The following is a 15062-nucleotide window of genomic DNA, read 5'->3' as shown; positions in this document are numbered from 1 at the left end:
CCGTCAAATCTGGAATCCATATCATGAAAGTTTGATAATTAAATAGAAAAGAATTGATTATTAACAAACTAAATTAAACAAAAAAATTTATTAAAAGAAAAGGAACAAAAAAAATAAAAAATAAAAAAGCTTTTTAGTATATGTTATAATAATAATAATAATAATAAGAGCTCATGCTTGTCACTGAAGCTTGATTAACATATACTCTTTGCGCCAATGCTTGGTTTGGTTGGTGGCAGAATTCTTCGAGAACCAAAGAAATATGCAGATGTGGCTCACTGTTTCTAATAGTAGTACAACAAAAATAAAAGGCGTGGGGAAAGCTACAGTAATTTCCCCACCCCTTTTAGAGTATTCTTAATAATATGTCACTGATCTCTTGTCATAGCACAGTACCTGTCTAGTCATATTATTAACAATATACTAAAAGGCGTGGGAAAGCACTGTAGCTTCCCCACGCCTTTTAATTATACTTATATATAATAATAATAATTATTATTATTATTATTATTATATAATAATAATAATAATAATTTTTTTTTTCATTTTTTCCCTTTTTTTTTGTTTTTTATGCCTTTATGAGTTTTTTTTTGCTTTTTTCTTTGTTTTCTTTTCTTTTAAATTTTTTTTGTTTAATTTAGTTTGTTAATGGTAAATTTTTTTTATTTAGTTATCAGACTTTCATGACACGGATTCCGAGTATGACGGGTTAACCTGGTTTGACGAGTTAACCCGAAGTTTTATATTTTTTCCTTTTTTTCTTCTTAATTAATTTTTTTCATTTAGTTTAGTTTGTTAATGTTAACTTTCTTTCTATTTAATTATCAGACTTTCATGACACGTATCCCGAGCTTGACAGGTTAACCCAGTTAATTGTGGGTTAACCTGTCAAATTTTTTTTCTATGTAGTTATCAAACTTTCATGACATGAATCTAAGGTTTGACAGGTTAACCTGATTTGAAATGTTAACCCAGTTAATTCAGATTTTTTTTCTTCATTAGTTTTTTTTTTCTTCTTGTTGGTTTTTTTTCTTTATTTTTTTCTTTTTAATTATCACACTTTTATGACACGACCTTGCAGCCAAACCCACATCCAAGGCTCTTGGGTCCGATGTTGCAATCGGACTCACTTAAACTTGAGTCATGTAAGTTTAATATTATTATAAATATTATAAATATTACTCTTGGGTCAAACGTTACAGCTAGACCAAAAGCTCTTGGCTATATCTTTGCAGAAAGACATAACACTCTTAGATCTTAGCTTTTTTTGATATTTTTTATGCAAGAAAATAAATAACATGTGGCGTATACTTTTGTTTTGTTTTTTTTTCTTTTTCTTTTTAAGCCTTTTACTGTAGACTGCACAGTGCAATTCACAGTGAAAAAGCTGATGCCTTTAGTTACTTTTTTTTTTATCTTTTTTTCTTCCTTTTTTTTGTTTTGTAATTATTCTTTTAATTTAGTTTCTTAATATTAAATTTTTTCTGTTTAATTATTAGACTTTCATGACACAGATCCCAAGTTTGACGGGTTAACCCAGTTGATTCAGATTGTCTTTCTTTTTCCTCATTAGTTTTGTTCTTCCGATTTCATCTTTTAATATTGTATGCAGTTCACGGTGAAAAAGCTAATGTCTTTAGTTACTTTTTTTTTTTATCTTTTTTTCTTCCTTTTTTTTTGTTTTGTAATTATTCTTTTAATTTAGTTTCTTAATATTAAATTTTTTCTGTTTAATTATTAGACTTTCATGACACAGATCCCAAGTTTGACGGGTTAACCCAGTTGATTCAGATTGTCTTTCTTTTTCCTCATTAGTTTTGTTCTTCCGATTTCATCTTTTAATATTGTATGCAGTTCACGGTGAAAAAGCTAATGTCTTTAGTTTTTTTTTTGTTTTTTTTTCTTTTTATGCCTTTACTGTGAACTGCACAGTACAATCCACAGTGAAAAGGTTGATGCCTTCTTTTTTTTCTTTTTAATAAACTTTTTTTATTTAGTTTGAATATTAATTTTTTTTCTATTTAGATATCAGACTTTCATGACACGGATCTCAAGTTTGACAGGTTAACTCAGTTAATTCAGTTTTTTTTCTTTTTCTTCATTAGTTTTTTTTTCATGTTGGTTTTTTTTTTCTTTTTAATTAATCTATTTAAGTATCACACTTTTATGACATAACCTTGCAGCTAGACCCATATCCAAGACTATTGGGTATGATATTGCAGTCAAACTCACTTAAACTTGAGTCTTTCCAGTTTAATATTATTATAAATATTACTCTTGAGTCAGACGTTGTAGTCAAACATAAAACTCTTAGATATAATTTTATAAAAAAATCTAATACTTTTAAATCTTGATTTTTTTAATATTTTTTATGTAAAAAAATTAACCTGGTATCATGCGGTACCGTAACTAGTACAACTTACATCATGATAATAATATATAATCGTAAAGCAAAAGTAATTCTAATTAAAATTAATAAAATATTCAATTAAAATATTCAATCGTTTGTTGTCTGTTGTCTACTGGTCATTCACAGTTAAGTGATAAAAATCTAGCTAAATCATGTCTTCTAGTCCTCTCCTATCAGTATCATTATCAGCTGTCTTGTCTTCTTTATCCTTAAGGACTAATATATCTTATAATATCAATTATTATCCTTAAATAGGTTATTAATTGTCTGATAAACATGCTTTCTGACTTGCCAGTTCATGTGTTATATATCCCAGTCCCTTTCTACTTTGTCTCGTTTTTCTTCCACTCTGTCTATAAGATCCAGTCAGCCTCTAAGTTATATTATTTGCATGAAATTTGTCACCTACCCTGTAGATTCTAGAATACATGCTATAGGTATTTTTTAGTTGATTTTTAAAGTATTTTTTATTTAAAAATATATTAAAATATATTTTTTTATTTTAATAAAATTATTTTTAATATCAACACATTAAAATAATTTGAAAATACTAAAAAAATATTAATTTAAAAAAAATAAAAACAATTTCAAAAGTACTTTTAAATAAAAAAAACAAACAAAAGCTATATCCTATACCATCTTTGAAAGAAATAATTCTACTCTCTCTAGAAGTCCCTTAAAACTCTAATAAGATTTCCTGCTGTTAGAGAAATTATATATATATATATATATATGATTAAACATATAAAAACATAAAATAATAAATTTATATTTGACAAATTAAAAAAATATATTTTTATTGTCAAACGATTTTTGGGTTTAAATAGATGAAGATATCATTTAGTAAGAGAACATAAAATATAAAAAAATATAATTCTAATTCTAATTTCAACAAATCCAGAGAAAAAATAACATATTAATTGGTAAAATATTGTGACTCCATCGGTGACTTTAGTAGCTGGAAAATAGGTATCTGGCCCTTGAAAAATAAGTACAAATTAAAATTAGGTTAATACTGTAAAATCTATTTTATATGAAAAATGAGTTAAGTTTACAGAAAAATTCTCTTAAAAAACCAGAGCTCAATGAAAATTAAAATTTAATGAAACTGAGAAATCATTTAGCGTTGTGCTTGAATAATTTTTAAATTATATATATATATATATATATATATATATATATATATATATATATATATTTCAAAGTAAAAATACTAAATTACCCTTAAATGTTATTTTCATTTAATTAGCATTAAGGGACATTTTGGTTTTCAACTTTATTTTAAAAATTAGATTGACTAAATTGTCTCTAAAGTCAAATTTTCTAAGCCTTGTGTTAAGGGGTGTTTTTGTCATTTTCTATGGATTTTTTTTTGTTATTATTAAGTTGGGCCCGAGGGCAATTCAACCTTTTTTCATTTTGAAAAATTATTTTTTAAAAAAGTTGTTAGCGTGTACTACACACGTGCTAGTATATAAAGCGGTTTCACACTCTTCGAGCGACAATTAAGTTGTTCAATTAAGAAACACCAGCTTCCACTACAATGTTTGAAGCTCCACAACGCCCCCTTCCATGCAGGGCAACAAGTGTGATAGACTTGATGGTTTGTCATCGGTTGTCTCTTGTTTTTCCTTTTCTTTTTTCTCTCTCTTCCCTGTTTAATTTCATGTTAGCCGTTAAAAACAATATGGTTTGTCCTCTTATTTTATGACATTTTAGATTTGATTCTTAACGTTTTGATTTCTAAGTTTGATTGGTAGGTCTTTTATCAAATCTTAATTTGTTTTCAATTTCATCATTGAATCCATAATTTTCATTTTCAATTTTTTCAAATCTAATCCTCATTCTTTTACTTTTATCTTGGATTCTTTTGTGAATTTGATTTTTTTTTAAATCTTACCCTTCAATTTAAAGTTTGATAATATTTAAGGTCTGGTTCTCAATATTTTGATTCTTAACTCTTTTATCAAATTTTAATTTGTTTTTATTTTCATCATTTTATCATTATTTTATTACATCTTTTAAGTTATTCATTTTAAAAAATAAATTTTAATTTCTTTTCAATCAGATTATCCCTTCTCATGAGTTGCCTAATCACCATTCTCTAAATACAATTAATTTTGAAAGTTTCAGAAGTCTGGATTAATCAAGCATATGTATCTCGCAGCAAGACTTGCCTTATTTCTCGAAAAAGCCATGCATTCCCATAGGGTACGGCCATAAAAGATAGATGGATGACTTATCACCACATGCATCCCTTGCATGCATGTTTGTTTGCTTGTCGAAGGTATGCTTATGTTTCCAATGAATTGCTGAAAATCCTAAAACCTCATTTCAAGATATCAAATATGTGAACACTTGATTATATATATGCATATATATATATATATATGTATGCATATATATATATGCATATATATATGTATGTATGTATGCATATATATATATATATGTATGTATGTATGTATGTATGTCAAGTTAATTATTACAGAAAAACCAAAAAAAATTATTTATTAAAACAGCTATTGAAAAAAAAAACCCGGAGCTTTAATTACAAGTTATACCATAAGAGATCAAGAGACTGGTCTAGAAATTCCATTACATTAGGGGAACAAGAAAATGGGTCATCATTGGAAAGCCAAAAATTATCATAGCAATCACCGAACAATACAGGGTCTTGCGAGCTAGTCATTTCCTCTACTTTTTCAGAATTGTCTTGTGTCTCCGTTTGAATTTCAGGACATAAAATTGGTTCATCATTTGAACTTAATTTTTTCTTAGAATTCGCCCCTAATTTTTCAGAAAATTTTGATGAAGAAGCACTAACTTTACATTTTTTCTGTTTGATCCCAAGTCTTTTGCTCAAATGAGTGTTCCAATGATTCTTCACCTGATTATCTGTCCTTCCCGGAACTCTACCGGCAATTAAAGACCACCTAAGAATAATAAATGAAAGTATAAGAATATATATTTGGTATGTTAACTTAATCATAGAAAGCAAATTATCCCACAATGAAACTTAACGTACAATAATATTGTAGAAGACAATTCAAAAGATATGGCAGCTAGGAACATGGTGGAAACAGTAAAAAATGATGGTGTCCTCTGGTAAAGTAAGAACTAAGAGTAAACCATGGGTATATAGAGCCATAGAATACAGGCATAGGTAAAAGAAAAGCATGGCCATTTTTCGCTATCAACCTACATACGATAATTTTGATGAAAATGATTTTACACATTAAAATTTTGCAATTTAAGCTGCGCGCGCATGTTCACCTCTGCTAAGAATCACGAGAGTCCTTTTTCGCATTTTTGTGAAATCATATCCGCACATGGTAGACTTTTCAAAATATATTGTTGCAGCTAATGTGGGTTACAGCTCCTCTTTAGAAGACAGGGCCAGCCTTGTCTCCCAAAAAATGTATTGTCCTAGCTCAGCCGATAGAGCAGCGTAAATGGGTTTTGTCCTTGTTTACCTATGATGTCTTTTTTAAAAAAAAGAGAAGACCCCATGCTATATAAATGATCATCTCCTAGCTAGTAGATATTGTGAGATAATAGAATCATCACACATGCTATATATATATATGAATTCATGCTGCCCAGAAACGCATGATATTGTGGCCATCCTCTGTGCATCAAGCAAATATTAAAATGAGATAATTAACTTATAAGACTTGATAAGTATAAGCTGAGAGAATGAATCAGGAGGTTATATCTGTGATTAGTCTTAACCAGATATTCTAATTATGCTAACTCAGAATTTATATAACCGTAAGAGAAGAAGAGAAACCTGTTGCCAAGAAGCTTATGGAGCCTGATGATAAGGTCATCTTCTTCTTCAGAGAAAACGCCGCGCTTAACACTAGGGCTTAGATAATTCATCCATCTTAACCTGCAGCTTTTGCCACATCTCTTGAGGCCTAAATCGCAATATTCAAACACAAACAAATCTTCTAATTAGCTGGTAAAAAGAAACATGCCACAAGTACTAATTAAAGCTAGCATTTCCTTCTATAGGCAAAGATTAAAAAGAGAAATCCTAAGTACCTGAGACTTTTGCTATCTGATTCCACTTCCCTTTGCCATGCACCTTTACGTGATCCGTTAAGATTCTGTCCTCCTCCTCTGTCCACAACCCTTTTCTATACTCACCATTCCCAGCTCCTTGCATTGTTGTCGCAGAGAAATGTTACAGAATATGGAGGGATATGCACGTTAACAAACCCCTTCTGGAGAGAGTTGGTAGCTCGAAAGATGTTCTGTAATCTGGAATGGAACTCGTCTGCGGATATGGAGGGTATTTATATACTAGTCATGGTTCATGGATGGATAGAGAGTGTATGATTGTGGATGTGGCCACCGTCTGTTCCCAAAATTATTGCTGATTCGTGTACCCTTTTTTTATTTTTTTCTTAATCATGCATTTTGAATTAAATTATATATATTATTTGTCATGAAGTTCGATACAACAATATCACTATCAGTGGTACTCTCGTCGGCCTATAGCGGCCAGATGGGCTTTTGTTCATTACATAAACGATAACGCATAATAAATCTATGGGCCTTTTCAATTGTCAGGCCACCTTCGATTCTCCGGTCATTTCACGTTCACAGGCAGACTCCCAAATTACCGTGTGGGCCAAGGCTAGGGGTAAATCTTTCACTCAAATTTCTGCCTCCTGGTGTTTGCCCACAAACCAAATCTTTTTTTTTTGTCAACCTCTCATTCGTTGTAAACAAGGGGACAAAAGCAAATATTTAGTGCACAATAATTTACAAGAATCTTTGTACGCAATATACCAATTTGTTAACCATAAAGCATGCGTTATACCCATGGCCAACACAGCATTAAACATCTTTATCTCTTTATATCTGGTCGTTACATACATCGATGTGTCCAAAGCATCTAATTATCTTCTTGCAATGCCTCAAGTTGCCCGTTGGTATAAATGTTAAGATGGACTCACCGATAGAAATAATCCGATAAAAAAAATTTTGTTGGTAATTTATGAATTATTGATGAGTTTGTCACTAATAAATATATTAATAAATTTACAAATAAAGTATGCCAAAATAAATTACTTGCTTTATTTTATCAGTATATTCATTGATAAATATAATATATCACCGACAAAATACCTTTTATAATTTCATCGATGCATTAACAATAGTAGTGATATTTGAAGTAATTTTTTTCTAACTCTCAAGAATATACCGACAGAGTTGTGCCGTCAGTAATCCCCTCAGTAATATTTTAAAGATATTTTTCAAAAAAAAATATTGAATAAAAGTAGAAAAATAATTAAAATAGAATAAATTAGTATAAAAATCAAATATCTATTACAAAATTAAACATTTGTATGTTCAAATAGAATAAATATAAAATAGAGAAGGAGGTTGGTCATTATCGGGACCGTGAGGTTAATTAGAGGGTGCACATGAATCACTCATATATGATCTCATCTCCGTTATCAATCAGCGGTGTTCTTTATAATTAGCAGTGAGTCGTTCATATTTATCTTTAAGATGGGTCGTCCAATCCTATACCTATTAGTCTAACATCGCTGCAAACTTCAAAGTTTGAATGCTTGAAATTGATTGCAAACATCCAATGATCGAAGCAGTACAAGTTGTCCGCAAGTTCTCAATTGTAGTGTTAGAGAGTCCTTACACCTGATTTCTATTGGGTCCACCAGACGATCCTACCTCCAACCATAAATTTGGATCGATATCCGGAAGGGTCAAATGATCGTCCTCGTATCTCTCCTTCAATCGGTTGTTATATGTAGCTTGGAAAGAAAAAATAAATTAATTAAATTCAAGGAAATAATAACTTAAGAAAAAAAATAATTGAAAACCAACATACCACAAAGTGTTAATCTCGATTATCAACGAACTATTGCATCTCTTTTTGATGGTCATCACCCCGCACATGCATTTCAATAAAAAGCTTCATTGGGTTTGGGTCACGTCCAAGAACCATAGCCTATAATAAAAAAAATGTTGTTAGTTAAATATATTTATAAAAAACAACTAATAAAAAAATGTATGTAATAAAAAAAAATCATACATCCGCTTTGAATGCAAAACGAACGGAATGGAGTCGCTAATGTCCGTGATAATGGAACCGTGAACACATTTGTTCTAGTTATCCATATTGGATTGTGATCGTCGAGTGAAATGCGTGAACGTCACATGCTGAATGTATTTCACCCAGCATTTAAGTCCCTTCAAACATTCCCATGTATCAATCTTAGGTCGTCCACCATTTAAATCTTTCTTGGTTCTTGTCCTCCACCACAACTTCACATCACCTACAAGGAACATTGTATTGATGTCCTCTTGCTCACCCAAACTAATCTTAGAAACATTGAAATACTACTATGTCTTGTATAAAGTTCTTTAATTCCTTAGAACTCCTTACCCCATCAAAGGGTTTTGGTTTTTACAATTTGGGCCTAGAAGTGCTCATATTAATGGAAGTGTTTGTGGCTTATAACCATCAACTTGTTTCTGTTGTAAGTTCACGTTTTTTGTGTGTGTTTTCAATGGCTATTGTAATCATAACTCCTTTTTTCCTTCATTTTTTCCAATGTATTTTAAATTTCCTAAAACAATGTCTCTTAGAGGTGATTTAGCCAATTGATGGTCATTTTAAGATTTTTTGTACTTCTATTTATTTTATTCCATGTAAGTTTTTATAATAAAAAATAAAATAAAATGAACCAAGGATTGAAATGATGACCACCGAAGAAAACGGGACCAAAATGATGGAGAATCAAATATTATAATAAAAGATTATATAAATGAGGAAAGAAAAATAAATATAGGATCAAACAAAATTGAAAGAGTTGTGACTTTAATAAGAATATTTATAGGAGATTCTGAACATGTAAGAAAATGAAATAAATCAATTTTTAACCATAAAATTTTTTAATTAAAGATTATTATCCAATACGGTAAGAATATTAAAATCTTTTAATTTTTCTAGTTTTAACAGGAAACTCGATACTATAAAAGCTTAAAGAACATCATAAATATAGGGTAAAATCATACAAAAATATTAAAAAAGATATATATATATATATATATATATATATATATATAACACTCTTTTTGAAAAATACATCCTGTAAGAACAAAAAAAAAACATAAATCATTTTGTTAAAACTCAATCATTAGTCACCACTATAGCAACAATAGACTTCCATTAGACACCATTATACCCACACTAACCAATAGTTCTCTCAATCTTCCATACCTCGCGTTCACAATAGCTTTTCTACCATCTCCCTTATATTGACCTCAAAAACATTTACTCATTACCATTTCCTCGATTAAATTGGTCTATTAACACTCAAAATATAATTAAATATGAAATGACACATATGAAATTTTTTTTGAAAAATATCACAATTTAAGGATATTATAGTTCAGAAATGTGACATTTCAATAATGTCATGGTTGAGAACCAAAATATTTGATATATATCGCGTTTCAAAACTGCGACAACTGATGACAAGGTTCAGAACCGTGACATTAATGAAATGTCATGTTTTTTAACCATGACATCTGATTCAATGTCATGGTTTAAAACCGTGGCATTCTCAAGGAGATCATTTTGAGAAATAGCTTGACATTTGATAAAACGGTTGGACAATAACCAAACTATAAGGTTTTAGGTCATTTCCATGTTTTAAACCTGAAAAAGTTGATAAAATCATAGTTTTTATTAATCTGAATTTTATTTACTTTATGATTTTATAGAGTTAAAATAGTTATAATTTCATCAAAATTTGGACAGAGTTTCCTCTATATAAGAACTATACCTAAAATTTTACTTCGGTAAAAAAAATAAAAAAACCATAATAACCACAATTAACAAATTATAACTAAACTCAACATATTCTCGTATTCCATAATCATAACTAGCCCCGGGATTTTCAATACAAAAACATCAAATGATGCTTAAAGACTAGAATGAGTTCAATTTTTAGTTGTTTTAAAGGCAAAATATAAGTGATGAACAAGTTTTTTAAGAGAGATATGAGGGAGATGATGAGTTTTTTTTTCAAGAGAGAGGGGGGTGTCTGTGTGTTGATGGTGTTTGAAATGTTTAAATTTTAATTGATATCGCCCTTGTGAAGCGCGACATCTTAAGTTATTACACTTTAGAAACATGACATTTTGTTAATTTCGCCCTTCACAAGGGCGACAAGGTCGACCTATGTCATTTCACCAAATGTTTTTCAAATGATGTCATTCCCCTAAATTTTTAAGTTTACTATGCTAATTTGACAAAAAAAAAACCATTTCCTCCGTCTTCTTTGGAAATGAACAATATTCATGATCCTCCATGCCCCTCTCATTAGAAGTTTAGCAGTCCATGATAGCCATTTCCCCTCACTAAAAACACACGAAAACCAAACAATCCTAGAATTCTAATCCTACTCCATTCTCCAACCCAAAATTCATAAAATAGATCATCCCTAAATAAAAATCCTTTCGCCTAAAAAATCAACCCAAAATTCTTCAAATCAAAATGTTCTGTTCTTTCTTTGCAAGTCAAATTCGGTGCGTGAAACACGTGTGCCACAACCTTCCCACATGTACTAGATGTGCAAGCATGTGAGCCCATACGTCAACATTTTCTAGTCTTTATTCAATAATCTCAAGTCAACTCCAATATCTTTCGAAGGTTATTTTCAAACCGGAATAAATTTTTATTTATCTTGAATAATTTATAATTTTATTGATTCTTTATGGGTATTATGATAGATATTTGAGATGTTGGAGTCCACGTCATTGCATGGTAAGCTTGGGAGTATAAAGTTATGGGGCATCATTTTTTCAAGACGAGATAAGGTTAGAATCAATATCCATGATAGGGTTAAGAGGATCATATTTGATTTTTAGTTTACTTGATTCATAATGTTTAGGTCTCAATGCAAAAGTTTTATGCATATATAATTGTTTATATTTGTGTATAAGTTATCATCTATTTTGAGAACTCAATTCATGATTAGATGACCTATTCCTGGCTTTCATCTTTACATGTTAACTGTCAAGTGTTTAAATTAGCAAGTACATGTCTATGTTATTTATTATATGGTTTTTATTATTGTGTTTGTTATGGCATATAAGCTGTCATTTATTTTAAAAATTCAACCCAGGGTTAGAGGGTCCTTTTTTTACTTGTATCCTTGGATGATTATTATCGAATATTTGAATTTGTGAATACATGTTTATAATCATGTTGGTATGTGTTATTTGTTTTATATTTAAAATATCTTCATTGATACTGTGAGCAAGTTAGGTCGGATCGACTTAATCCCATAAAAGCCCATTAAGAATGAGTGGTGGCATTCAAACCACATATTTATTATAGGTCAACATCCGTCAAATAACTCACCATTCTAGCAAGTCCAATGCTTGAACATTTTCTAAATGGGGATCAAGCCCTTCTCATTTCTAAATAAAAACCACTCCCTTAATTTAGACTTTTAAACAAAACATGTTAGTTTAGGCAATTCCGAACATAATAAACACCATTCATTTTTTTTTAAAACAAAAATATAGTTTGTTTTAGGTATGATATATAGGGTGATAGTTATCTTTTTTATTACATAACTAGCCCTTCGCCTAAAACTTCTAAAAGACCAGATAAGGTTTTCTAGTTACTATAAAACTAGGATGCGATATTTTGTTTCTTCTATTTTTACCCTTTGTTTTGTTAAGATGTCCCGTGTGAAAACTATTGGCCTATCATCTATTGAGTGATCTACATCCTCTATAATAGACCCTATCAAGCTTTCAAGATGTGTGTGTCAATATTTTTTGAATTATTTTTGTAGCTACTTGGTTACTTTACATATAGATTTGGGCTATAAAGCTTTCCAAGCTTTAAAACGAAAAACTCTCTTATACCAATTATTATAGGGATAAATGTTTCACTCAAATTTTTTCCCATTATGTAGCGATATAGCCCCAATAAAATTCAACCTTACCTCATCAATTGCTCATGTTTGCCTACAATTAAGAGTTTCACACCCCAATAGAGGTTTCCTACAGCTCACTCATTATAAACAAATGAAACACACATGCAGATATGTAGTGCATAATAATTTACAAGAATATTTTCCAACATTTATTAAACTCATCAAAGGAATACGTAAGTCCTTATGAGTGATATGTATAATATATCTTTTACCTATAAGGTATTACATACTACATAATATATTTTACAACCTACTTATAATAAAACTACGTAGAAGTTACATTTGAAAACTCTCTCCACTTTCTAGCAAAGACTTGGGCAATTAACTACATATCCCCCCCATGAACTTAGTAGTTTTTAGGACATGTCCACCCATGTGCCACATTAGTTATCCACTCCCTCATGAGAGGAGATAAAAAAAAATTAAAAACTTCAAAGACTTATCGAAGCTCCGATGATGACATTACTGGTACTATTAGAGAAATCTCGATGAGACAAATCCAACGATACTAAGAAATCTCATTAACACAGATTGGAGTGGAGCACACGAGCTTCCCAGAGGTGGCGGAGCTCATGCCTTCGAGAAGCTCGTGTCCCCCACTATGATCTCTGTTTGTGAGCTTCCCTAATATTGTTGGATTCATCTCGTTGAGATCTTTTATGGTACTGCTGATGTTGTTATTAGAGTATTGATGTGCTTCCAAAGTCTTTTCTTTTATTCTTTATGTTTTTTCTCTATCTTCTCTTCTTTTTGTAATTTATAAAGAGAGAGGAGAGAAAGAAAATAAATAAAGAAAAGATCTTAGAGGAAAACAAAATCTCATACGATGACATTACTGGTACTATTGGAAAAATCTCAATAAGATGAATCCAATGACACTAGAAAAGATTAGCAACGGTGACAAGAATGAGACACACGATTTACCCAAAGGCAAGTGAGCCCCACAACCTTTAGGTAGCTCGTATGACCCACTTCAATCTTTATTAATGAGGTTTCTTGGTATTGTTGAATTTATTTCATTGAGATATTTTTAATGATACGAGTGGTGTTATCACGAGAGTTTCGGTATGCCTCTGAGGTCTTTTTTTTTGTTATTTTTCCTCTCTCCTTTCTCCTCAATTTCATTTTTTATATATTATTTTATAATTTAGAGATAATCGCAAGTGTTATATGCTACTCTTTTTAACTGTGTTATTTTCCTAAGTATTTTTTGCACTATGTTAATTTTTAAGTTTTTTTTTAATGTGTTAAAATATATATAAAAAAACTTGCTAAAATTCTAAAGTATTTTTGTAGTTTAACACTTAAAAAAATGATAAAATAACACAGTAAACAAAATATTTAGGAAAGTAATATAGTTTAGAGAGTCGCAATTGACATCTGTGACTTTGTCAAATGCTAAAAATAGGCTGACATGATTTACAGTAAAGAAATAGAAGAGAAGAGGGAGAGAAAAACAAGAAAAGAAAGAAAAAGACTCCAGACACACATCGAAACTCCGATGTCAACACCACGAACACTATTGAAAAGATATCAATGAGACGAATCTAACGACACCAAGAAAAGTCATGAATAGTAATCGGTGTAAGCCACAGAGCCATCTAAATGTGTTAGGGCTCATTTGCCTTCAGACGACTCGTGTGGCACACTCCAGTCATTGTTGGTGACCTTCCTTGCTGTTGTTGGATTCGACTCATCCAGTGATGTTGTTATCAGAGTTTCGATGTGTTTCCGGGGTCTATTTCTCTCTTTTTATCCTTGTTTTTCTCTCTCTCCTCTCTCCTTCTTGTAATTTGTGATGAGAGAGAGAAAAGGAGAGAGAGAGAGAGAGAGAATATATTTTAGAGGCACAATGAAGCTCCGATAATAAAATCACCGGTACTGTTAGAAAGATTTGGACGAAATGAATTCAATGACAGCAAGAAAGGTTACTAACGGTGACTAGAGTGTGCTATACAAGCTATCCGAAGGCAAATGGGCCCTGATTCATTTGGATTGCTCGTGTGCCCTACTCTGGTCATCATTCGTGACCTTCCTTGGTGTCATTGAATTAGTCTCATTGATATCTTTCTAACGATACCGGTGATGTTATTATCAAAGTTTCAATGTGTCTCTAAGAATTTTTTCTTTTCTTGTTTTTCTCTCTCATCTCTTTTCTTATTACAAGTTGTGTCAGCTTATTTTTAGCATTTAAGAGAGTAGCAGGTAACACGACTCTATAAACTTTGCTATTTTTCTAAATATTTTTTTATTTCATATTTTTTAAAAGTACCGAGAAAAAAAAAAACTCAAAATTCTATGGGTATCTCTTTCCCACTAATTTGGACAGTACATGATTAAACTGTTCTTTTGTTGCAGGAGTCAGGCCGATCAATCCACGATCCACAGGAACACAATTTTTATGTACCAGCATGCTGTCCCACATATATATTTCCTCCTTTACGTCAAAATTAGCTTGTGATGATTTTATTTTGTTTTATTTTTTGTCTTGGACCTGGTTGGACTTCCAACCACACCAACACTACGCAGTAATCCACGAGCAATTTTGACATAGGAAGCATTTTTATGCGTCACTGTAACATCACCATATTGAACACCAACAATTACGAAAATCAAAGTGCTAGTATTCATAATGCTATATATCAGCGATG

The 15062-nt window shown here is 30.7% G+C and overlaps 1 protein-coding gene across 1 annotated transcript; it reads right to left on the bottom strand.

The window, feature by feature from the left end:
- Positions 1-4892: 4892 nt before the first annotated feature.
- LOC133678457 (transcription factor WER-like) lies at positions 4893-6691 on the bottom strand. The gene is made up of 3 exons (XM_062100753.1): positions 6461-6691; positions 6204-6333; positions 4893-5346 (listed from the first exon to the last, which is right to left on the bottom strand). Exons 1-3 carry the CDS (start codon positions 6582-6584, stop codon positions 4962-4964), a joined length of 639 nt encoding a protein of 212 aa, XP_061956737.1. The 5' UTR covers positions 6585-6691; the 3' UTR covers positions 4893-4961.
- Positions 6692-15062: the final 8371 nt, after the last annotated feature.

The sequence above is a fragment of the Populus nigra genome, chromosome 18 (assembly GCF_951802175.1).
Source record: "Populus nigra chromosome 18, ddPopNigr1.1, whole genome shotgun sequence".
NCBI lineage: Eukaryota > Viridiplantae > Streptophyta > Magnoliopsida > Malpighiales > Salicaceae > Populus > Populus nigra.
This window is presented reverse-complemented; position numbering and strand designations above follow the sequence as displayed.